The 26,674-nt window shown below is 35.2% G+C and overlaps 1 protein-coding gene across 1 annotated transcript in view; it reads right to left on the reverse strand.

Annotated features, from left to right (window-relative positions):
* LOC145683402 (hemolymph lipopolysaccharide-binding protein-like) overlaps nucleotides 1-26,674 on the reverse strand; it is a 392,275-nt gene that overhangs the window by 10,761 nt on the left and 354,840 nt on the right. Inside the window, exon 3 of the mRNA XM_081754738.1 lies at nucleotides 17,997-18,257. Coding sequence (XP_081610864.1) covers nucleotides 17,997-18,257 — 261 coding nt within the window. The remainder of the gene's footprint in view (nucleotides 1-17,996; nucleotides 18,258-26,674) is intronic.

Below are 26,674 nucleotides of genomic sequence, written 5' to 3' on the forward strand. Positions count from 1 at the left end.
TTTGTGTGCATCAGGGTTTATTTTCAGATAGCTTTTGTCTGTCTGATGGCAGTGTTTCTAGCGAAAACAATTAAATCTGAATTTCAGGTGAAAAATTTGTAAAATTTCAGTTTTCCCCTATATTATTACCTTCTTGCTGGCTAGATTGAAACAAACGTACCACTCCCTGAAAGCTTCCTCTTTGCCCTAGAGAACGCACCATAAAAATTTTCAAGAGGATAATTAGAGAAGCTGTAGCCTTTGCATATTTTTGATTTTATCTTCTGAGGCGTAAAAAGTATCAAACTGTAATGTGTATGATGAGAGAGAAATTTTTCTTCCCTTTTTGAATGGAAGCCAGCGACTTCAGGATTTCACTGTACCTTGTCAACGCACTAAACACTTTTTAGTTGACTTGAAACCATGTGGCAATATTGGTTCTAGATACAGAAAATTTTGAAATTCGGTTAGGTTAGGGAATTTTTTGAAACTTTTTACCAATATATTTCCCCCAATAATTTCCCACCCGTTGGCAAATGTGCAATGCCACTTGCACCAAAAAAATAAACATACTCATTTTCCTAAAAATAAGGCCTTAACCATATCAATCGAAGAAATGATTTTTGAGCAATAAGTCATTGACTGAAAATGTAGGAAAACGAGTAAAATGCCCTGCGTCCGCAAGGGATAATCATACAATTTTACTCTTATAGATAAAAAGAAACAAACGTTTTGTAAGTTACAAGAGCGTCGACTGAACTCGAGTTTAAATGTCAAGATCACGTGAACATCTTTCTTCGTCAGTACCATGAATTTTGAGCATGAAAATGCCACAATAAGTCAAGTACAGTTGTCCAGTGCAACCGTGTTAGCATATTGGATCTCCCCATGGAAATCACTAATGATGAACTTAGTGCAGTTCTTCGCCCTATGGACAAGTAATACGTATCACGGGGGAAATGTGGTGCATGAGGTTTATAATGGCACTAGACTCGTTCAAATGATTTTACGGAAACATATTGCCTCTAAACTTGTGGTTCGTGTGTGTCGTGCTAGTGTCATGTATCAAGGTCAATCGCCTACCTGCTTTATTTGTCTGGGCCCTAACCACATCGCAAGTGCCTTTCCACGAAAAGATAAACAGGTGATATCTACTTCAGATACCACGGAATTTAAGATGACTGAACTTTTCAGTGGTAAGATGCCGAGAACCCCTAGCTATTGCCCTTCTTTACCCACTTTACAGTTGCAAACGGTTTCTACTGCCCAGCCAATGGTCCTAGAGTACACCCCTCCCCTTCGGCTCCCAACTTAGAGGATGAAAGGAATTTTTCCCAGTTTCCCCTCAAAAGTGGATCTCTTCAGTCAGCTGTATCCGAGAAGCAGAGTAAAGATGGCAGTGCCTCCATACCACCTCCAAGATGATTACCACTACTGCAACGACCCTGACATCTGACCTCTCTCCCGCTGTAAACAGCCTGAAGTGTCTATTAACCAAGAAGCACATGTGACTCCCCCTGTTGTATTAGAGCCTCCGTTATGGCCAGTGAAAAGTGAAAACGTGTCAAAGAAAAGGAAAACAAATGTATTTAATGAACGGAATGACGTAACAAGTGCTTTATCCGTGTGGCCTTCTAGTGCAGTGTCTTCCTCACTACAGCAAATGGTGAAAACAATTTTAGCCAGTGAATTGGCAAGAAACCATGTCCCGCGTGTTTATATCGTTCTGCGATCACGTTTCAGACACGAGACCAACTACACACCAAACAGCTCTTCTCTTTTTTTTTATTTCTTTCAAGATTGATAGTTTCACAGTCTGGTAGTAATTTTGACTCTAGAGTAAGATTTACGTAATGGTGACTACGATAACAAAGCTTTATTTACATTGTCCTTCTATTATATGCTGTTATATAGGTTGTTTACAAATGTGTCGTCTTTTACAAAACGTATCAAAAAGGTCCTTTCCTTTCTTTTTGTTTCTGCTGTCCCTGTGCGCGATATCAGTGTTAATGCAAGAAGTTCGTAAGCCAAATGTTCGATCGCATATTACATTAAATCTGAATGGAATTCAAAGTGATGCCAATCGCAATCTATTACGAAGTTTTATCAACGAAACATCGACCGACTTATTTTATTACAAGAAGTGGCGTTTGCTGAATTTGACTTTTTACCCAATATATTGCACATGTAAATATAAGACCAACGCACCGGGGTACAGCTATATTATGTAAACAATGTATAGAGGTCTCAAATGCTATTTATTTGCCGTCTGGCAGGGGTATTAGCATTACTTTTGGCAATATTACTATCATTAATATTTATGCTTATTCTGGCACTAATAGTCGGATAGCACAGGAACAGTTTTATTCTACTGAAATCTTACCATTGTTTCCGAATGTTCCGACTATCAAAATACTTGCAGGTGATTTTTATGCTGTCTAGAGCAATCGATACCACTGGAAAGTTTTTTTCCCTTCCCTGCCCTACAGCAGCTAGTTTCCTCAATACCTTTCAAGGACGTCTCGGTACACCACTGGCGAGATCTCCAATTCACTCTTAAAAATTCTACTATGAGCAGTCGGGTGGACCGAGTTTTGGTATCCACTAATTTAGTATCCTCCATCACTGATATTCATTCGAAATTATTACCGTTTAGTGATCATGTCGCAGTAATCTGGACATGTAAATTTGCGCTAGGTTTTCTACAACCTATGGAAGAACAGCTTGGAAACTGAATACTCAATTACTTACTTACGCCGACATGAAATGTTTATTTAGAACTAAGTGGACGTACTCGCTCCGACAACGTCACTACTACCCGATACTAAATGACTGGTGGGTCAAATATCCGAAGCCTAAAATAAGAGGTTTTTCAAATAGCAAGGAGCTGAAAAGAAACGAGAACAGCGTGAAACCCTAGCGTATCTTTACAGAGCGCTTCAAGAACTTTGGATCCTGCCCAGCCCCCGACAAAATATGATTAGAATTCACAAAACGTTGGATAAAACAACTTCATGCTAATGATGTAAGCAAATATGCGCATACCCTGCTAGACGGAGACTCTCTCCCTGATGATCACATTACATTTTATCACTATATGGCACAACATAAACGTCGTGTTGGGGAGGTGATTGGCACCCTGAATCATAATAATACCAAACTTACGGCCCTCCATCACATTCAAAAAGATTTTTTGAACAATATAAAACGTTATATGCTTTCACTACGGACCCTCCGCACGGGTATCAAGATTATTTAAATATGTTGCTCCCTCAATTATCGGTGTCTGATAACCAGACATTAACTCACGACTAAAAAAAAGCTAAAATACTTTACACGCTTAAGCAATGTAATCCTACCTCATGTCCCGCGATTGACTGTTTGTCGTAAGCAATCTATGAACATTATTGGGTATCATAGGCGTTTATATGGTAACATAATATAGAGTGCGGCAGAAATAGTAAGACGATGTGTTTTTGCAAATTAAACATTTTAATGATCTTTTATGAACAAAAGTTTAACGTGCCCAGAATGTACATATAAAAGCATTACATATGGTAACTATGTCTTGAAAATTATGTCAGTGAGGTGTACACCATGGTTATTCAAACAGATCTCTGCGCGTTGCCTCACAGCTCGTTGAACCATGTCCAGCGGGGCTTGGTGGATTACATGTTGAATGGATTCACGCAAATCCTGTAATGTTGCAGGTTTTGTTGCATACACTTGTTGCTTCAAGTAACCCTATAGGAAGAAGTCACATGATAGGTAGGGCGAGCATGCAGGCCAAGGAACATTACCACGACGAGAGACAACCCGTCCTGGAAACATCCTGCCAAGAATGTTGATCGATGCAATTGCTGTGTGTGACGTGGCCCGTCTTGTTGGAACCACATCTGTGTAAGGCGACGTCGTCGCAGTTCTGGGAGTAAAAAAGGTTTCGAGCATGTCCACATATCGAGCACACGTGAAAATTACAGTGTTACCATCCTCGCCATTGAAAAAGTATGGTCTAATAATCCCATCAAAATAAACACCACACCATCCTGTTACTTTAGGGCTCTAAAGGGGCACTTCATGCAACAACCTAGGATTTCTGGGTGCCCAGTAACGGAAGTTCTGCTTATTTGCACACGCATCAATGTGAAAATAGACCACGTCTTACATGATCAATCTCTGTAGAAAGTTTGGGTTCTCATTATTCATTTGCAACAGCGTACTGCAGAATTGTACGTGAGCATTAAAATCCTCAGGAAGCAACTTGTAAATCATCTGAATTTTGAATGGGTGGAAGTGTAGGTCCTGGTGTAATATTCGCCGCACACTCATATCTGACATGCCAAGTGACACAGCATGCCGACGAGCTGAACGTCTTGGACATCTAATTAATGCTTCTCGAACCCTCTCTATGTTGCCTGGTGTTCACACTGAAGGTCGACGACCTGGGGATTTCTTTGATCTTGCAGAAGCCGAAGCTCAAAACTTTTTCACCCATTTAAGAATAGTTTGTCGTGTCGGTACTTGTCCATTTCAGATAATGTTAAAATGACTTCGAAACTTACGCTGCGTAATTGTTGCAGTCTTTGTTCTTGAGGAAACACTCCACTGCGAAAGCGCAATATTCGTCCGACCAACGCTCCATGACTACTGACGGAAGGTACACGTAGTTCTTCCAATACTGCGCATGCGCACCGAACAGTCGAACAAACCTACATGCATACAGAATGCTTTGAACCACTTTACAAAACAAAACAACAATGAGCACGTTATCTATCGGGTTACGTTTTCTATGTTCATTTTACATCGTCTAACTATTTCTGCCTCATCCTTTATAATGAACTCTATGCTACTCCGCACTTCCTTCATAATGATGGTCATGTTATCTTTATTCCTAAGTCTTCTGATGCCAACACTGTCACACAATATAGGCCAATCACCTTGCTCAACACCGATCTCAAATTGTTTAATAAAGTTCTAGTGCGACGACTCAAATCAATATTTGAAAACAAAATTAGTCCATTTCAGGTTGCTCTCAATCAACATAAGACTGTTTATTGTGCGCTGACCAAGATTCGGGATGTTGTAGGTTATTTTACCTTCCAAACCTTTGATTACGAATTAGTAAGGTTAGTAATAAGTATACGTCAGAAGTGCCTAAAGGATATGGAGAATTGCAACGAAACTTTTGTAGGGGCAATACGCAAAAGGTAATCGAACCTGTATTTTTAGTTTCTGTGGAGAAGCAGTGTTGGGACCAAGGCCTCGTCCAACAAAGACAAGTATTATCGTACCAGTGCAAAAATGAGGGATCGAAACGAATGAACTTGTGTCTAGATATTTTATATGCAAAATTAATGCAATTCTTGTTTTCAACTGTCCCAATCCGATTTGCTTCAAATTTGGCACATCAAAAGTAAACAGAAAATAAGTCGCAGGTGTTTTTCTTTATTTGGCAACTGCTCGTTTGTCTGTATGTTTGTACCATGCTAGAGTGCGTAATGTTCAGTCTTTGAAATTGAACTTTTAAGGGTAGAAGCAGAACCTATACATGAAATCATTGTATTGATAGTAACCTTGAGTTCATCTATCTGTTGGAAAAGTTTACTATTTTAACACTAGCGATTTCCTACCTATGGCGCATTTTATAGTATTTCAGCGGGAGCCTTTAAACCTTACAATATTTCTCTGCATCAATAAAAACACGTGTTGATTTCTGTTTACTCTTGGTGTGCCAAATTTGAAGGAAATCGGAACGGGACAATTCGGGAACATGAATTGCTTAATTTTACATGTACAATATCTACATACAATTTCATTCGCTTCGATCCACTCCTACCTGTACTTCTACGATTATATTTACTTTTTTCGGAAGATGTCTTGGGCCCAACACTGCTTCTCTACACAAAATAAAAACAAATGTTCCCTTACTTTCTGCGTATTGTCATGAGAAAAGTTTCGTTGCAATTCTCCATATCCTTTCGGCAATTCTGACGTATAGTTATTAGCCCTTTTGATAAAGGTTTGAAAGGGTTTGTGCCCCACTTAACCTTTATATTAAAGGAAATTACGAAACACATAATCCTTCATCTTTCGTATTCAGTATCTGTGCACAATTAAATTCACTTCAGTCCACCTCTTCTTGTCTTTAGGGTATCAACTTTCACAATTTTTGGTGGGGCTTTTGCACTATAAACAGGTTCTCCGCGAAAAAAAAGAATATAAAAAACAAATATTCGTTTCCCTTTTGCGTATAGGAACTAAATACACGTTTAGATTATTTTGCAGTTTGCGATTGTCCAAACGCTTTGGTGTATGTATTATAGTAATAGGAGAAAATTGTCACTTTGTTGGAATTAAAGAAGAACAGAATTGAAGAAAAACCGAGGTTAAATTAATATCATGGCAATAAAGGTGGAACAAAACGATCCCTGCGGGGTTTCTAACCGATTCCTACTACTACTACTACTACTACTACTACTACTAATACTAATACTAATACTAATACTAATACTCTTACTACTACTACTATTACTGCTTATACTATGGATTCTTGTAGCAAAACTGCAAGCGTAACGTAAAAAATCACTTTTTTTAGTATTATTTATCTTATTTAAAAAAGCGTTATGAAAATTTAAAAATAAAATATAAAAGTAAAAAAAAATCCTTGGCCGAGGTTTGAACGTTCACTAATAACAATTATAATCACTAACCTATTGTATTATTACACTCGACCACGATGACCGCCCGTTACAGCACCTGCATTTTTGCTATATTTCTGCTACGTGGCGACAAACGGATAATTAAGTAGAACCGCGTATTTAGCTCCTATGAGTAGGTTCGAGAGTGATTTAAAAATATCTTTCTGAGCACTAGTGAATTTGTCTACGTATTACTTTCAAGGCCTCCATTACCCTTACTTTTTCATTTGTTTCTGTTTACTTACCTCAGATGAGTAACCCTAAGTGAAAAAAGACATGTAAGCATCTTTTGAATATTGATATTTGTAATTGCAATAATAAAACTATAACTTATACTACTACTTTGCTCTCAAGCAGGCACCTGACCCCCCCCCCCCCCGCCCATCGAGACTAGAAATTGAAGGATGAAACAAAATAAAATGAGAAAAAGAAGGATCATTGTTAAAAATAAAATAAAAAAACTACAAGAAGCTTTTGGTTACTCTTTCTTATGAGGAGATTTGTATTATTTGCAATACAAGGTGGCGGGGGGAGCGAGATATCCTGGAAAAGTCAGGGAATTTGAAATATCTAAAAAAAGTTACGGAATTCTCAGAATTTCTTCTACTAATCAGTGAGATTTCAAGCTTCAGAAAGCATAGTGGCTTTGTGTAACAGCTTGGACATTTTTTATCATAATTTTTCGTCGTCGCATCATTGCAGTATCAAACATATTACTTCAAAAACAATTTTCTACTGCTCCTTTAAACTGTCATTTGGGACAGACAGTAGTTAACGGAATAACAAAAACAAAAATTTATCAGGAACGAAATTTCTGGTAACATTTGTTTCAACAGAGAAAAGAACACAGATACTGTAAACTTTTTACAAGTTGTTATTGAGTATGTACTTTTTATAAAAGTGAATATCTAGTTTTTATAATAATTGAGGTCTTAATGAAGGGAAATTTGTTATATTTGAATGAACAGAGGAAGGACGTAAATGTTGTAAAAACTTTTTGAATACCTTTTTATTATTTTACATGAGATTTCTTCAGAGTTTGTTAGTAAAATACTTACTAATATATCCTCATTTCATTGTCCTAACAAATCAATATGTGTTAATAGTAAAGTAGTTTAGATTCATAGAGCTCCTGGTCCTTCAGAATTTCATGTCAGCCCCCCCTTTACGAAATCCTGGATAACAAACCAATATTTGTTCCAGTAAAATAGTGTAGAATGATCGAGCCTCTGGTGTCATCACCATAGTATTTCATTTCACGGACCTCCTATTCACGAACTTCTGGCTACGTGCTTGTTTTAAGTCACACAGTCTATTAGGTTTTAGACCCCATCAGGATTTTGGCGCCTACAGTCAGACAATATGTCATACCGACCAGATGCCTCGGTAGGATTTCCCGCGTAGGAAGCCGGAGTCTTTTTAGTGCGATTTTCGACCGCGACTAATACTTACCTTGTCGAGCAGTCGGAAAACAGCCGGAAACGTGCATTAAATGCGCCGTTGTAGCAATCGGAAAATTGTCTTCACAAGCAGTCGGCAAACAGCCGAAAAGGCGCAGCAAATGCGCCAGCTCCGCCGTTGAAAAGAGGCCAGCACATAAGGAGTAGGCAAAGGGTCGTAGACTCGGGCGGTCGGCAAAAGTCGGCAAAGAGTCGCCAAAGTTTATTTTATTTAACGATTTTCGACTGTTTGCCGCCTCGTCAAAAGGTCGGCAACTTTCAGCAAGTAGAGCTGCGGGTTGGTGCTGACAGATAATTCCTAATGGGGGAGGTGCTACGTACTGATAAAAATACATTTCTGATTCACTATAATATATATATATATATATATATATATATATATATATATATGGATTAAACTATGTTTGCCTGATCGCCACGACCAAATTGCACAGTCAAACGAAATGACTTTTGGTGTATACCAGGCCTTAATCCAGAGTGGGATGTTATCATATCACTTTCATTATTATAATATCTTAAGGGGTAGTGGGGATCCGAATTTTTGCGAAAAAAGTTGATTATCTCACAAGACGTTAAACTTACAGAGCTGAAATTCAGTATATTAACTCTTTATTGAAAATGAACAAAAATGTCACATATCATCTTTTAAAATGTTTCTTTATGATAAAGGTGGCAGATTACTCGGTTGGTATATATGCATAATTGATAGTGGGTTGGTTTGCAAAAATAACTTAATTCAAACTCAAATTCAATCTCTGATTAGTTAGAACTTAACAAAATGATTTTATTACAAGTATAAACCCTTAAGTCAGTAAAGAAGAGGGCGTGGATCATGTGTCAGAGTTGATGACGATATGTTTTGTTGGGTAGTGTGTCGATGGGTTGTGGGTCAGAGTTGGTTATGTTGGGTGGAAGGTTAGAATGGGTCACTGTTAGTAGGGTTCATGGTGGGTTGTGGGTCACGATGAGTATTGGGTCAATTTGTTCGTTGGCCCAGACCCACATCATCACTGCCTCAGATAGTTCAGTGCTCGCGGTCCCGTGTTCGATTTGCGGTGGGTGATCCTTTGAAATTGTAGGTCCTCCATGTATCTGTGTTCGTGTCCCTGTCGTTCAAGTTAACTGAAATAACTGTGAAACAAGTATTACTAATTATAATAGAGACAAATCACGGAGATACTTTCGGTGATTCAGAAAAAAATGGCCTGAGGCACCAGATTCCAGTTAAGCAGTCGAATTACGCTTTAGCAGTTTCTCCTTCATGTCCTTGCGTGTTTGTATGTCTATTCTTGTTTTCTAATTTAAATTTAAAGTCCCTCGACTATAGTATTTTATCATAACCGCAATCAGTGTGTTTTCGTCGTTATCGTAAACGTGTGCAATTTGCTACATACACGAAGTTTTTTTGACTCTTACTTAGCAGAGTTATTGTAGCGTAGTGGCGGCAGCAGTTGTTTCGAATGCAGCGATCCCACGTTCGATTCCCGCTGCGGTAAGATGTTTTCACCCAACTACAATATTTTAATACTTCTGATGTGTAATGTAATGAAAAATACTCAATTTCGTTCGGTGCACAAGTTAGAGTGGAAACGGCTTTCTTCGCAGAAATATGACGTCACATGTGTGTCTACAACTTTTATTCGTTGTGTAGGAGAACGAAACGTGGTTAGCAAACAATTCATGAATATATAAGTATCATGCGTAGAGCCTAGTATGTGTCATAAATGTTTCCTAGCAATTTTTCCGAACGTCTTTCACTACTACTACTACTGCTAGAAAGAATAATATTTTTGTTCGCCATTTCCGCAGGTTCCATATATCCGTTCAGCCAAAATTTGTAAATAGGAACTATTCTTTTTTATTATCGTAGTATAATTTTGTAAAAATATCTATATAACACATACACAATCCAAAGTTTTTTATCCAAAGAAAGGGTCTTACTATGTATTTGTATTACCTGTTATAAAGTTGCCCTAAAATTAAACAAAACTTACAGATAGGTCGTAATTTCTGGAGTTTATCCGGACCTCCGGGACTCACTTCTGCAAATACGAAAATTCTGAACGATAGCGTTCCGCTATAGTTTCATGTAGAAGGTATTCTACTATAAGTTTTAAGGAAAATAACTGAATATCACTGAACAGTAACGCATATAATAAACTAACTTTTCGGATATTCAGAAGTAATTATAATAGCTTTGCTAAAAAAAATACCTACACAGAACATAATAAATTATATGAGTTCCGAAATACAAAGTAACAAAATAGCATATAAGATTCAGTCTAAAAAGCAATTGTAACTTAAAGAATGGACATACACTATTTCGTGAATCGAGATAAAACAAGAAATGTTTACGATACTTTTCGTCTCGTCTCAATTCTTATCTCCAAATCGAGACGATAATTTGAGTTAACCTTGTCCCGTCGCGAATGCAAAGTATTAATTCACGTCACAATTTTCTTTGGTTTGTTTTAGAAACGAGATGGGAAATTCCTCTTTTCGTCGGCAACACTAAGCGAAAAGGAAATATTCTTACCAAATATCACGTTTTTGGTTGTAATGTTCTGCTTTGAGTGAAAATAAATTATTATTATTATTATTATTATTATCATTATTATTATTATTATTATTATTATTATTATTATTATTATTATTATTATTATTATTATTAAAGATTTTATAGTTCTAGTATTGAAACATCCGAGCATTCAGATATCTGAAAATAATAGAACATGTGTCAACGCTGATCAAGCGTCACCGAAAATTCTAAAGTAAACAAATGTACTGGTTCGTGGATCCGAGTTTATTATCTTCAGATTACTGGTCAAGCGCCTTGACCGCTGAACCACAAATAATACGCAGTAATTGACTCGTTTTTGGTTTGTTTACGAGTATAATATACGCACCGTATTCCATTCAAAGCAAAAGAGTTTTGAATTTTGTTTTTTTTTAATCAGAAATGTAAATAATTTAATGAGTACAGTGATATAATACCCTACGAGTTCTCAATTACATATACCTGTGTTTTGAATTTGACTATTAACCAGCTAGTGTTTCAGCAAACCAAAAATGAGAACCAAATAAGTAACACTATAGGTGAGTGGTTAGCATTGTGGTTTTCTAAACTGGTCATCCGAGTTGTTCCAGTCTCCCACTCGTCATTAATAACTTTTAAAAAGGTTTTAAATGACTATAACACGTGTCCACGTTGTTAGTACAGGGACTCCTACTCGCAAAATAACATTTCAGTACCCTGGATCCTATAAGGTCTAAATATGTTCTTTTGCTTGCTACTACAATAATTCTGTTGATTTTTCTGCTACTTTTGTACCTTTCAAAATTTTAGAAAAAAAAGAACTCTAACCAAGATATTCCGGAAGTGTGGAAGAAGGAAGTGGAAAGAAACAAATTGGATAAAGAAGGTAGGAAGAGATACACTGATGAACTGGACAGGGGGCTTAGCTATTAATGAATTATGGCAAGGAAGTTTGAATAGCATAGAGAAAAAGAAAATAAATAAAAACAAGACCCTTATAAGAACCAAAAATGAAGGAACGTGATTAGTTGGAAAGTGAAAACGAAGACTTATGGGATTGGCTGAAGGCCTCAGCAAATAGGAAGAAATAATAATAATAATAATTATTATTATTATATAAATAAATAAATAAAAAGTACAACAATAACTATAAATATGTCTGTTAAAAGAATTTAAACTTTTTCATAACAATGACTATATATATGACGGTTAAATAATTTAAACTTTGTCATAACAATATTTATATATATAACTGTATTTTAAATTATTTTCGATAGTGTCTGAAGAAGGATATGCTAGATATCCGAAACAGTTACAAATTATAATTTAAAATAAAGTGGATTTTAAGCTTTGGTCAGTGTCTCTTTTGTTAAAACTAAAATGTAGTATATCCTTAAACATACATCTTACCATAGTATACATTATTAGACACTCTTTTCCCTAGAGCCTAGAATATTATTACCAATATTACACTGACACACAATCATAGTCATACATCTTGCAAATGAAATCAGGAATAATAAATACACTGCGGAACAAGACTGCATTTTTTAATATATATGTATATATATACTTGACGTTTCGATCTTCTAACCCAGGTCCTCCTTCAGGAGGTGAGTGTACGTTTGATGAGGATCTTGGCTACAAGATCGAAACGTCACTTGTAAATGTGTTATTGTACGTTATTGCGCACACTTACTTTATATTATCCTTGATGTTTTCCTTTTTTAACATACCACGGTGAGGATTCGTTTCAGTAAGAGATGGCATAAAGCAAGATGTGTAAGAAACTTTCTTAAGATTCCTCTAGTAATATCTTAGCATAGAGTCAGGTGTTATTTTCTTTTATAAATCATTATTTATTAAATGCCGACTCACTTTGGGTTTATGCGTTTATAAACGCCAGTCGTGGCATAGTTTATTAATGCAATTAGTTTTGACTTGCTGACTCAATCCAAAGCCATGAATAATCTTACTATTTTAGTTTTGTTTTGTATTCTTTATTTAAAAAAAACTCATTAAATTATTTATTGGTCACATCCGTTGTAAAGTTAAGAACCAGTATCAAATTATTTTTTTTCAGTATATAGTACAAATTAAATTTTATTTATGTTGCATCTATTAACCCTAGGAACAACAAGGTATTTTTGTGATACATTGAACACCAACGGGGGCGGCTCACAGCATAAGGGTTATTATTTCTCACGGAAAATAGTTTATGATGTCTGTTAAGAAATTGGAATGTCTAAGACAACATATATTTTTACTGTCTATTACTACTAAGTTTCTAAGTGAAGTTTTCCCAACTACAAGTGTGAAATTATCTGTTACCATTTTTTATTTATGTCAGTAACTATGATCTATTTATTTTATTTGTGTGTGTAGAAAATCTATCAAAAATATCACAGGGACTTAGTAATGTGTAGTATGTCTAAAAAAGGCGACTTTTAAAAGCATTTTGGTGGCCATGCAGTTAAGTGGGATAGAATGTTGAAGGGTGTTGCACACTTCATTATTCTAATGAATTTAGGATTTATCATTCACAATTCCATCCTAGTTATCCTTCGAATGGCGAAGTTCTTTCAAATTTTGTTTTCGTGAAAAGATAGACAGTGAGAGACGTCCATTTGGCCCTTTACAGGATGTCACCAGTAAAGCACAGTTGCCAACAAAACGTAAGTTACATTTTCCTAGTAGCACAACGTCAGATTTTAGCACAACGTCCGTAGTACAACCTATGGAATGAACTTGTAAAACGTAAGCAAAGAAGCTACCACTTACCTTAATTTTGTAAACTGACACCACTACAACATCATGAATAATACAAGGGATTCATTACAAGAAACTTACCACTGCTTCCATTTGTTCCATTTACGTTATCAAATAAAAGGTTGGGGCAGCGGTGGCTCAGTGGTAGAGCGTTCCTTTTTCGTGCTTTGGATACCGGTTCGATCCCAGTCCCCGCCAAGTGAACTTTGTTCGTGTACAAACAACGTGTTCGTGGATTTTCACAGGGTTCCCCGGTTCCTTTCACTTTTTCATTCGAAAATTTTATTCATTGCATTACTCATCATCACTGTCTCCTTTATCCTAAGCAGCATAACCGTGGGACGTAAAACTCAAAGATGTCATTTCACGTTTTGAAATAAAATGTTCAAATCACTGTCTTTTGCATCACAATCTGACAGTGTTATTTCCACCTTGCTATATTTGAGCTCACTACCTCCTATGAAAGATTCATTTAAAAATTCTTAAGGTGTTTCCGCAATTGAACTTTGGTGAAGAGCACGAATTGCCATTCTTCTAATGCTGCTGCAGATTCTCACATACAGTAATAGTCACAGAATAATGAACTGACAATTTCTTACCAAATACGCCTTTGGCATATAAAGATCTTAGTTGGTTTCAAAGAATAAACTAATATAAAATAAAATATTTAGGTGGCAAATAATATTCAAAAAATGTATATCTAATTTTTTATAATGTGCAGTTGACAACACTGCACTAGAATAATAGCTCAGAGTGCCCCTGCATCTTATAGTACCAAAATTGTTTCAAACGAAAGTAAAATAAATAACCAAAACACTGAAACATGAAACATAAAAGTTAGCGTATGCGGTGAATAGCCCCCTAGTACAACTGGTTGAGGGTGCTCTGAGGCCCACACCACTTTTCTTATTTATAAATAGAGAAAACAAAACACTGAAAACTAAACAGGTACGTTTTATAATGAATGGAATCAAGGCTGACAGTGTGATTTTTTCACACTTTTTATGCAAGTAGATATACAGAAAATCTAAAAAAAATAACTTGTGAGCCTCCAAAACCTTGGTGATCCTAAGGTTAATATATTACTTTATCTTAAATTGTTATGTTTCGGATTATTAACTACTTTAAATGTATGTTAAACCAAAACTTACAAAAAACATTAATTATTATTTATTTATTTATTATTTATTATTAATTATTACACACTAAGTAAGCTACCGTATCACAAACATCCATACCTTGGTGACATCGGAAAGTTGTGATGCCAGAGTAATTTACAGGTCATTAATACGCGAAGAACACAGTGTCGAAAATTAGCATCATAACGTAACATACGTATATCGAATAAATAGGTGGAAAGTCAGACAGAATAATACGAATAATTTTCTTTGAAATAATAGTGTTTAGTGAAGTATCAGAGAAAATAACACGAATATATTAACGTAGTGACAGAGATTGCAATACTTTGTAAAACATATTATGGGAAGGTGGAGAACAGTGAACCACTTTTTTTAAACTTTCGTCTACCACGTAGCCCTATCTGGGCAAATTTACTTCACTGTCATGTGATCAAATACTTCAGTATATTAACTTTAATATGGCATCATAAAATATCCCTAATCTATTCACAATTTGATGTGATGATTTTTTTTTAAATTTTCATCTCGAATGGTTGACAGTTTCCCCCATATAGGTGAAGAGTTAACCAGTAGATTCGGGTACAGAGCACAACACATTTTATTGACAAAGAAGCTCTGGGCACATGTCACAGAGTAGTGAAAATGTAAAAATTTTTACAATACCAAAATATAATCAAAATTATTTTGTAGTGTACTTTGTATCACAAGCAAATTACGTAGACCAAATAATGAAAGTCTCAACGAACGTCCAAATTATCAAATTTTACACCACACATATGATTTCTGGCGTTTTGTTGTTCCATAGAACTTCTGATTATTGAAATGAACTGAAATATTTGATTGACTAATCAAAGTGTCAGTTTATCCACTTCAGGCAAACAGAAAAACCCACTTATTTTGGTACGCTTCCTTAAGAAGTGTACTTCAAAATCTCCTCACAAGTCCCCTTACTTTGTTATTTCTGAAACGTAATAATAGACATGTTTCTTGCGGTACTAGTTGGGGTACTTCTATTTGTTAAGTCTAGTATGACGTACTCATTTATTTTTATTGATGATAATTTCGCTCCATGAGGATTTTTCCGACGTTTACATTCTCTTTTTCTGATAAGGGGTTTATTTCATCTATTGACGAGTCATTTCAATAAACGTTAAATCATCTACATCATTGTCATCTGCATCCTACTGAAAATACGATTATTATCCTTGAAAAGAATTCTTTCTTTTCTTTTCTTATCTAACACTTTGGCTTTCTTCTGCCTTAAAGTTCTTTTTGATCGGTGTATCCGACGCAAAGAAAAAGGAAACAAATATTATACCATGTGCTGTAGTATAAACAAACCAAAACTTGTAATAAGAAAGTAAAAATTGAAAGTATTAAAATCAATATTTTAATTACTTTCAATCATAAAATTCTAGAATATAAAATATGTAAAATAATATTAATCTATATTTTTGTTTCTGTATTCGTTTTTTCAAATTCTTTTTATTTTATTTGCGATTAGTTTAATATATTCAATAGTATAATTAATAAAATAGGCATTGGGGAACAGCAAACAACAGGCTCACGCTTACCAGAGCGATTTGTTTTATAGTTCCCCATGATGACGTTTTGAAACAAATGAAAATCAGTGCTCTACGCGAACGTGTAAAACATTTACATCTCTGCTCAAACCACACAGAAAAGTATAGAGTAGAAGTAGTAGAATAAAATCCTGCATGGGTCAAGCTCAACTAACACTTATGATGTAAAACACTGAAGTGAGAAAAATACTTCTCTTACTTCCACAACACAAATTCCACGCCAAAGCTGACAAGCGCAAACGGACGGAGAAATATCTAGACATCACCAGGACATTACAATGTTGCCTATATAATAAGGCCACTAAACAATTCTTACTCTGCTAATGGGAAGATATTCCCTTGATGGTTTATTGTTCCTCATGACTCAATGTTCCTCCTGCTACCCTAGATGAAAATTGAAAATATTGATGTTTTGTGTTGTTCGGGTGCATTACCCAATATTGTTTTAGTAGTTGTAATACTTTCATTAGGTTATCACAGTTACATTTGTAAAACACGTTTAAAAACTTCTACAATGTTCATAATATCTCAAGAGGAATTTAAAATATTCAATTGTTGTAAATGACATTCAATATCATTTACTTTGAAACCCTAACTAGATAAGTATCTCATTGAAATTGTATAGAAAGTTTTTCAGTAGATGTGAGGATAAGAAAACCATTTACAACAATTTGATATTTCTTGCAGCTCTGGGGATGTATTATAACTGTTAAAGCAAGGAACACTGTTTAAACGTATGCACTTTTTTCAGATATTATTGAATTTAAGCTTACCAACAAATATTGCTATAATATTATAAAAGCAAAGCCAACTAAAGATTGTTTCAGAACGTTCTTGGGAATAGGCCATTTTATGCAATATTTCAAATATTACCATTTCCTTTTTATACAAAGCGTTTAAAAAGTCTCCATACAGCTGAATTGTGGCAAGTCAAAGTCACATTCAAAGTCACATGAAATAAAATTTTATTCGAAGGTTTGCAACAGTGGTATATTGTCGCCTTGCGTGAAGTTCCTTTCTTAGATTTAAGTCGCAAAGTGACGTTGAAGTGATTGCTGCATCTAGTTAACGGTCTTTGAGACAATGGTTTTAACTTTGGAACAACGAATATTCCTGGTTGAACATGTATTCCGTGAACAAGGTGAGTACAAACAGACAGTCAAAGACAAGTGTATGTTATGCAATGTACATAGTGCTTTTATGCCATAAAATATAATAAATTTTAAGTAAAATAATTTTCTCGTTGCTTCGAATATGTGACAATTCGGGTGTATAGAGACTTTTTGAACGCTCTGTATTTGTACAAGAATATGAAATACCTATTTACCGCTAAATCATTATGATCTTTATGTCTATTCGAAACTAGGAATGTAAAGCGATGTAAACTTATAAATCATTGTTAAAATAAATTCTTTTCAAAGAAATCTAATTTTAATTCTTTCAACTTCATGCTTGTTCGAAACACGACATATGATAACTGTAATATTCTACATGAGAATACTTTCGATGTACAATACTCCATTTGTCTCACATGAGTTCTTATTGCTGTAGAACACCTGTAAATTGATTTCTTTTTCGATGTTTGTGATACTGTAGTGCCATTCATTGACAACACTAATTCGTAAAGTAATATTGTGTAATTTCTATTTTAATGTAGATATGAAATATGTTATAATCTAACTCAATTCCATTTAAGAACACAGTTTTTTTGGGTTAAGAAAAACACTGCATACCCTGAGGCATCAGGTAGTATGTCAAGCAATAGATTTATAATGTAATGAACATATACAGAAATTATATATCTGTCTTTAATTTAAATTATAATAAGTTACCAAATATTGTGACATGTTCTCCCTCGATGTATCGATCATGGAATCCAATTAAAGAGTGGATGCCTTTGAAAGTACCTTCGGGTTGTCTGAGTAATATCTGCCACAAAATCTCCGCTTCTTCATTTGAGTTTATAATAGCTAAATGCCCACCTTCGCCTTTACAAACTTCAATAGCGTCATCGAAAGTCTTCACGTCTTTATGAAACTTGTAAAAACCAATACCATAATGATATTCGTAGTCCTTAGGGCGAGGTGGCGGAACTAATAAAAGAGAATATTATTATTTGTTTTAATACATTACACGAAAAATAACTGTGACTTAAGAATCAAAAGAAAAAAATGTCAGTCTCTAAAAAGAAAGAAAGGAACAATAAATATCAAAATGATATTACCATGTGACTCACTAAATAGGTTTTTCTTTCAAACATAGCACGATTTAAAAATTTTTCTTAATTTCACAGGTATAATGTGGACCATGTACCTTAATACGCTCTTGCAACGTTTATACACAATGCCCAGAATATACATAATGCTACGTTTATACACTAAGACATACACAATGCCTAGAATTTCCTAACATGCAAATGTTATGGTACAGTTGTTTAGCATTGAATTGACAAGAGGGCATTGTTTAGTATAGTATATAGTACCACGAGGTTAACAGTGTTGCCAACAAACATGAAACTATTTTTCTTTTAAATAACACTGTCTTAGTTTACAGTGTGTTTCAAATCTACATGGAGAAAACAGAAACAAATAGTTCCATATTTATTATAGTTTTCTTTTCCAAAGTAAAGACGCTACACTAACTCAACATAAAGACCTACATATTTTAGGGACCTGAAAAATAAATTACGGAAGTTACATGTACGGAGTAATGCACTTTGAAAGTACCTTAGGATTGAACAGGTCATCATGCGACATATTTTTAACGAGTAGAGACAAAGTTATTAGGATAAATTTTGACAACCTTGCAAGCACTTTCTTTCCTAAAAGTGCTTAAACAAGTACCACATTCGATTACGTAAATAGCTTTCAATGGACATAAACACCTCAATGTTGTATACAGCAACTTAATATATCAAACCATTCAGTAAATATAAAGTGGATAAGAAATTTCATATATTGCTTAAAATGGGTTAATTACGGGAAATTCTTAAAGCACCATTTTGATTTAATTTGCTTTCATAACATTAGGGCATTTTCGATGCATTTTAGATTTGCCTTGCCTGTCCGTTTCACGTGTGTTGTAACTGCTATGAAGACCATGAAAGGCATCCGGATACTTCATTGATAGTTTGAAACACTGAGTGGTTAACCCATTATTGGAAGTTTTATTTTAACATGAGTAATTGAAATGTACAAAAACCTAACATTGTGCTATTTGATAAAAAGATAACATTTTTTGCTATGACACGCTCCTTTACTGGTTTATTGCATAGTATGACACGCAAAGTTCTCGTGCTGATATTTGAGTTGAGTTAAGTTTATTTTGAGTTTAGCGTCCCGTTCATCAGCGAGGCTATATGAGAGGTGGACTTACTGATTAACGTTTAATCGAACCCGGGTCTCCCACGCCAAAGGTGCATATGCTAACCGCTTAGCCACGGAGGAGCTCTGTTGATATTTGAATTCTAGAATACTAAAAATATATTGTCTGCAAGTTTCAAAGTTATAAGTGGTCCACCCTGTATTTCTGCTCAATTGCCCGTCTGATGTTACTTTGAAAATTGATTTAATGTAGAAACACATTATAAGGAATTGAGTCTTTGCATGTATAATATCGAGCCTTATCCGAGCATTGTCTCATTTGAGTGTCTTAAGGTATGTTGAACAACCTTCAAGAGATACAACATATTTATTTCGGCCTTTCTATGCATGAATAGCAACTGAAACTTTTAAAGCAAGTACTTATATATTACTATTATTCCTTCTGAATGTTGGATGAAATACAAAGCGTTGTCAATTGTATATAATGTTAGCGAATTCTATATCTCAAAAGTAAGAATAAGAGAGAAATGAAAAAGTAAAATGTTAAAAGATTGCCAACAATTGGTTAAGTTGTAACCATATTTACATCAAGAAATTTGACTAATACGACAATTCATATTATACTCAGCGTAAGCGCCTTATAAATAACTTGTAGGTATAGGAAATAATGAATTTGGATGTAAACCAATCTTATGAATTTCGAATTAGAAGATTCACTTAGAATGAAAAAAAAAACATCAAGATGCCAAGTTTATACACTTGTATGAATGAATAACTCAAACAAATGAGTTTCGCTTCGCAGTGAGATCCTATGGTAGACTTCTAAACTACTGGAAGAATTCATTGCGCAAACTCGAAGTAGTACATCCACAACTATTAGTTCCTATAGATTATTACTATCAATATAGGACTTTTTCTTCCCTCGTTGAATCCAAAATAATCGTGTTTACAAACTATGCTTTATTGTTTCTCTTCTATGCTGGTAAATTGTTGAAATTTGGAGCCCCTCATTTAAACTGCTTAGGGATTAAATATATAGATAAGCGAGGAGATAACACCCAAAATTGCAATCTTAATCGACTGGAGAATTAAAGTTATAAATATGGATACATCTTACCGTTTTCGCTTTATGGAAATCAGTATTAAAATTTTAAATAGTAGTAAATATGAACCGTTTTATTTATTTTTTATTTCGGTCGAGTGTTGTTGGCTGAAATTGTATGATTTCTTGGCACCCTGAATCAATTGCAGAGAATCATTTGTTGCAACATATTACAAGTTTTGTTTTATTGAGATAAATGATGAACCCTGAAGCGATTTATTTTAATAATATAGGTCTGAATAGAGTAGTATCCGAGAAGACGAAACCTGTTCTTCTTACGCTGGGTTATTACCAAGAACTGCATCTCGATATATATTACGTAAACCAGCACCCAACTCGCAAGTAGTAGTAAATTTCAATCTCTTCTAGTTTTGGTAGTGATCAGAATTCAAAAGAAAATCGCTATCTGTTATCGTTTTCCTTCTGAGACAAAAGTTTAGACTGGAACTGACTAATTTTAGCAACTTTAGTTTTTAAATTAGAATGAAGTGAAATCTAAGTTTTATGTCCCTCGAGATACCCGCTGGGCTAAAGAAGTCAGTGATGATGAGAAATGAATAAAATGCAGTGCAGAAGAAAGAGGGAAGAAACGGAGAACCTCGGGCGAACCCATGCACACAGTGTTTGTCCACCACAAAACTCACTTAGCGCGAGCTGGGATCGAAACTAGAACCCCATTCAAGAGGTGAACGCTCTACCACTGTGCCATCGCAATCTCACATTTCTGTTTTGAATAGAACATTAAAGGAGGAAATGCATCATATTCCTGGAACGCAAAACCGATTTTTAGGACAAATGGGTCTTGAATTCTCATATAGTTTCTGCTCAAAAACGATTAGTATTCCAACCGAAAGTGGTAATAAATTTTAAGCTCATCTTGTTTCGGTAGAGTGTTATGGCTTGTGATGGTATATTCTCTTGATAAATTGAATAAATGCAGAATCCCGTTTGATCTCCTTCGTGGCTAAGCGGTTAGCACGCACACCTTTGGCGTGGGAGACTAGGATTCGATTCCCGGTGAGAGCTCATGTGCTTCGATTTCCACGTTAATCAGAGGTCCCGTCCCATATAGCCATTTTGCTGAAAGGGACGTTAAACTCAAAATCGAAATGAAATCAGAAACCCGATGATTTCATCTATTACCGTTTTTGTATATGATGATATGTGTTTAAACTTAAAATGGCTAATTTGTATGAAGGTTTAACGAAGAGAAGACAATGTATTTTTGCGGCAATTAATTTATCGTAGAAAATTACATATCGATACCAATGTTGCTGTATGGAAATCACTATAGAAACTTGAAGTAGTATTAAAATCGATTTACTTTATTTTGAGATTTTTTTAAAAAAAAGAAAGGAAAGAAAAAATAACGAAAATTAAAAGAGCTCGTTTACATGTATTATCATTTCAACTATCTGGCGGATCAACTATCTGGACTGATGAAACCGGAAATGATCGATTTGAACCACATTCAATTTGAATAGAGAGTGAACGGAAGAGATGGAATCAATTCTTGGGGTGCTGAATTGATTGCAAAAACCTCATGGTCGATTTATTGTGCCGTTTATTCTCTGATACCTATTGACAGACGGACGGACTGATAAAGATTTATAAAGATTAAGGCTTCGGACACTAACGTATAACACAGTTTAGTACTTTAGAAAACGTGAAGCTAATTTTGGTTATATGTTTAGAAAACAATGAAGAAAATATACTAAACCAAACAAAAAGTTTTTTTTAGTATGGCGAAAGCGCAAAACCAGAACTTAATTACACAAACCTGTGTTCACACATGATTTCACTATAATTGTTTTTTTTCTGTACTTACTAACCCAATATGCTAAAGTAAACTATTTTTTAATGACGTATATCTATCAAAATCAACTCTTTGCTGCAGCGTACAACTGACGAGGAAACCGATTCAAGTGTGACACGAAGTGGTGTACGACTTTATCCGCAAACGAAGTGCTTTTGTGTACAATTTAACCCATTACATACAACAACCCTCTAAGGGGAAAGCTGGTGCTGTGATATTTTTAGATTTTCGGTTATTTTGCGAGTGAATATGTTTGAAAATGGCATTTTTGTAGTCGGCTCTTGAATTATATTTCCAGTATTGGTAAAATGTATGCCAGAGCCATAGAACAATGTGTGGTACGATGAAATGTAGAGATTTTCTTCAAAGCTGGGTTGCAATGGTTTTGAAGGTACAGCTTTTCCATCCACGTACAATGTAAAGAAATTAATGTTTAGATGTTGAAATTCAAATGGATTGCTGGTAATAGTTCCACTGGATGCTTGATTCGATGTAAATCCTACAATAATACGATTTGGCACTGTTCCCATAAACAGGTTATCAATAGTTTTGGATTGTATATCCTTTGGGATAGTAAATGATTTCATTTGAACCCTTGTCTGAGGATACTTTGCCGGTGTAGATTGTAAAATTTCATTGTGTGCTAATTTGACTCTAAGGGTAATGCTGACTTTTTTCACCTGCAACGATGCATCTAGAATATTGATTTTTTGCATTGACACCACTTTCACTGGCCATGAGACAAAAGTTTGGTTTTGCAGTAATAAGTTTCACACGTAATTCCACTCCATGAATTAAAAATTTATCTAGATTAAAAACTGTCACACTGAAGATGTCCAACCACATCGAATTTCATACTTTGTTTTGTCAGTTCATAGCGTTGTTGAAATCCTTTCTTTTCCCTGGTGGTTGCGTTCATATGACCAGCCGTATCTTGATACCACATTGCTGTTTGTAAATGTGTATTTTTAGCTCTATCACTATAATACAGCAGTTTTTCCAGGTACGAACGATATGGATGATTATGTGACGGAAATGAAATCAGTTTATTGTTGAAGTAGATTTGTACTTCACTAAACATAGCATTTAGAAAATCATTGACAGGTACAATTGCTGTATCCGTTTCTTTGAAGGAGGAACCATCTGGTTTCACAATTTGTGCTTGGATGTACAATAAGGTTTGTGGCAGATCAATATATTCATCACTGCTACCACAATTCTATTGGTGAATTTTCAGCTATTGAACTAATTGGTTTGTAGCCAATAATACGATTGTCCAGAACACTGGTTTGCGTGGGTAAGGTTGAAAAAATATCCAATTCACTTTTTACACATTCACAGAATTGATGATGTAAAAAAGCCATGGTTGAATTAATCAAAAATATCTGGTGACGATGCCAATGATCTCTTCTTCTTCTTATGTGATAATTTACGTCTCTTCGTAGGATTGATGGTGTTGTTGATCGTTGGAAGGTCAACCACAAACTGAGAGCAGTCATTCCATTTTCGTTTATGATATCCAGTTCCAACCATAATTTTCAACTTATTTTTAACTTTTTCTTGTAATTTTGTTTTTGCCTCTTGCATACGTTGATGAAACGACTCTTCCAGAGGTTGATTCGAGATCACAATATCATTAATCATACTGGCACCTGATTTTAATAATTCTTTTCCCACAGTTTTAGCTCCTTGCTTCACAAGTGGTAACACTGAACGAAATAAGCCACCAAGGAAACTTCCAATGCTATGTCCTGCTTGATAGGGACTTCCCACATAGACGTTGCCTTTATCGGAAAACGCTTGTTTTTGGTAGTATTGCAAATACGGATCAGTCATGACGACGACGACGGAAATGTAGTTTTCTGCACACCGTTGCAAAGGTGAATGGCATATGATGACCTGTGCCATCCCTTATATCGATTTGTATTTGCTCAAAATTCATTTTTTCCACCGGAACATAATGTGCAGGATTAAAGATTTGTACTGCATGACTTCCAAAAGTATGATTCACAGGATCCATGTTGACAATTCGTAGCAAGGGTACCATTGTATCTCCAACAATGACAGATTCAATAATGCCACAATAGACGTACATTTGTGATGATAAGCCTAATCGTACATCCGGTGTATATTGTCCCTTTTGCATATCTTTTAAATCACTTTTCGGTTCAAATCCAAGCATTAAACTAGATTGGTTAGATTTGTACAGAAGTATGGATTTCCTTATTGGGATGTCTTATGAGGCATATATAATTAGTTGCGTCATGCGATATAAATAAATTGTTTTTTTATGATGTATATTAATTGCATGAATAAGATCCCTTATATTGTTATAATAGTTTACAGGGATCGTTACAAACTTCCACGGCTCCTGATCACTACTACTTGATGATTTGTAATATATTTTATTGTTTTTACTGTTAATGTTCAGCAAAGAATGTGGATAATCAATCTCTACAATTCCACATCCCATTTCTGGCGAAACTCTACACGTCGTTGTAATTTCGTAATATATGAAGTCAATGTATTTTCTGGAAAATAATCCATGGAACTATTACTGGGAAGTGTAACGTAAAAATCTTGATCAGGTTCCATTCTTCTTCTTCTTCTTCTTCTTCTTCTTCTTCTTCAATGAATTTGCAGAAATCCACGAATTGAATGAGGAAGGATATCCTTTCCACTGGACGAGATACTCCTTTCTGAGACCTTTTGTTCTTGTACGTAATATTTTATCGATGAGGAACGTCGAAGGGAGCGGTACTGGTTGTAATTCTTCTCTGTAGAAAACCCCATCGATGAGTTGATGATTTAAATCCTCTAGTCGATACACTGGTGGGTTTCTTGGTGCAATGGCTTTTACTCTAAGTATTCGCCAAGTTCAGTTCTCGAGGTAACCCTTGTCAAAGATACGTTTTGTTTTACTAATACGAACAGTATCACCAACAGATAAATCCGTATCTTGTTTTGAACGTTGTAGTTTTTTATCGTATAAGTTATGCCACACCTCCAGTAAATTGTCCTGAGGAACGTTTGCAGGTGCCATTTTAATACTGGAATGTCGATTTTCATTGTATGCTTTTAGAAGTAAAGGCAATACTTTAATGTAATTGTATGTTTGATATTTGGTAAAGTATTTACACATACGATGTTTCAATGTCTGATTAAACCTTTCTGCGATGCTAGCTTTAATACCTGGATTCTTTGTTGTAACATGTTGCACGTTGTGTTTCCTGAGAAACTTTTGTACTGTCTTGCTGGTAAATTAAGTTCCTTGATCACTACGTAGCACAATTGGTTTCCTGTCCTGGAAAATCATTTCAAATGCATTCACTATGTCCTCGGCACTTTTCGATTTTAGTGATACAGCCCACCAGTACCGACTAAACACATCAATCACTGTATGAATATAACGGTAATTGTCATTATAGTTTTGAAGTGATTGTAAATCCTTTAAATCACATTCCCATTGGTCATCAACATTGTTGACAAGATAAAAATCTCCACGTAAACGACGACGTACAGGACGATGTAACGTGTAGGTAGGTTGTTTGTTTAACCAAAGTTTTATTTTGGCTAGAGGTATAGATTTTCCTGTGGCTTGCCATGATTTCTTTGCTGTAGAAAATTATGCAGGATGTACTGGATTGTAATAAATGGATTTCAACTTTCTGTTCATGGTTTGTACGTTCACCATTGTGGAATGATACGTTTTCTTTTTTTTTCGGACTTCTAAAACATAATCATCATCTTCTTCTTCTTCTTCTTCTCCTCCTTCTCCGGAAGAAAATAATTCAGGTGCCGGTTTTGGTGGTGCAGATCCTTCAGATGCTGTTGTACTATTATGCTTGACAATATAGTTTAATCTTCGTTGATTACCAATCAATTCTTGAGGTGTGTTTGACGATGCAAGGTAGTTGCAAAACAATTCCCAGCCTTGAGGATTAGAATGTTTCCTCGGTCGAGTCACATCGCGCATTAAATCTACAATATTGAATCCATGTAGTTTATTATCGTTAATGTACACTGTTCCTTTATGATCCCACGTAATTGCGTCATCTTGTTTTAAACGACGGAATAGTAGTTCGGCTTTCTTACGATACATTTGTGGTATTACGGCTAAAATTTCTTGCTTCGCGCTATCGTCAACATACGCAACGTCACCATCAGGTTTCATTGATGTAATTGTAAGTGGTATTGGTTCCTCTTGTTTACGTATCACATAAAGATATTTCTGTAATATTCTATTGTATTGATTCCACTTTTCTTCAT

Source organism: Thermobia domestica, chromosome 4 (genome assembly GCF_964235325.1).
Source record: "Thermobia domestica chromosome 4, izTheDome1.hap1.1, whole genome shotgun sequence".
In the NCBI taxonomy this organism is placed as follows: Eukaryota; Metazoa; Arthropoda; class Insecta; order Zygentoma; family Lepismatidae; genus Thermobia; species Thermobia domestica.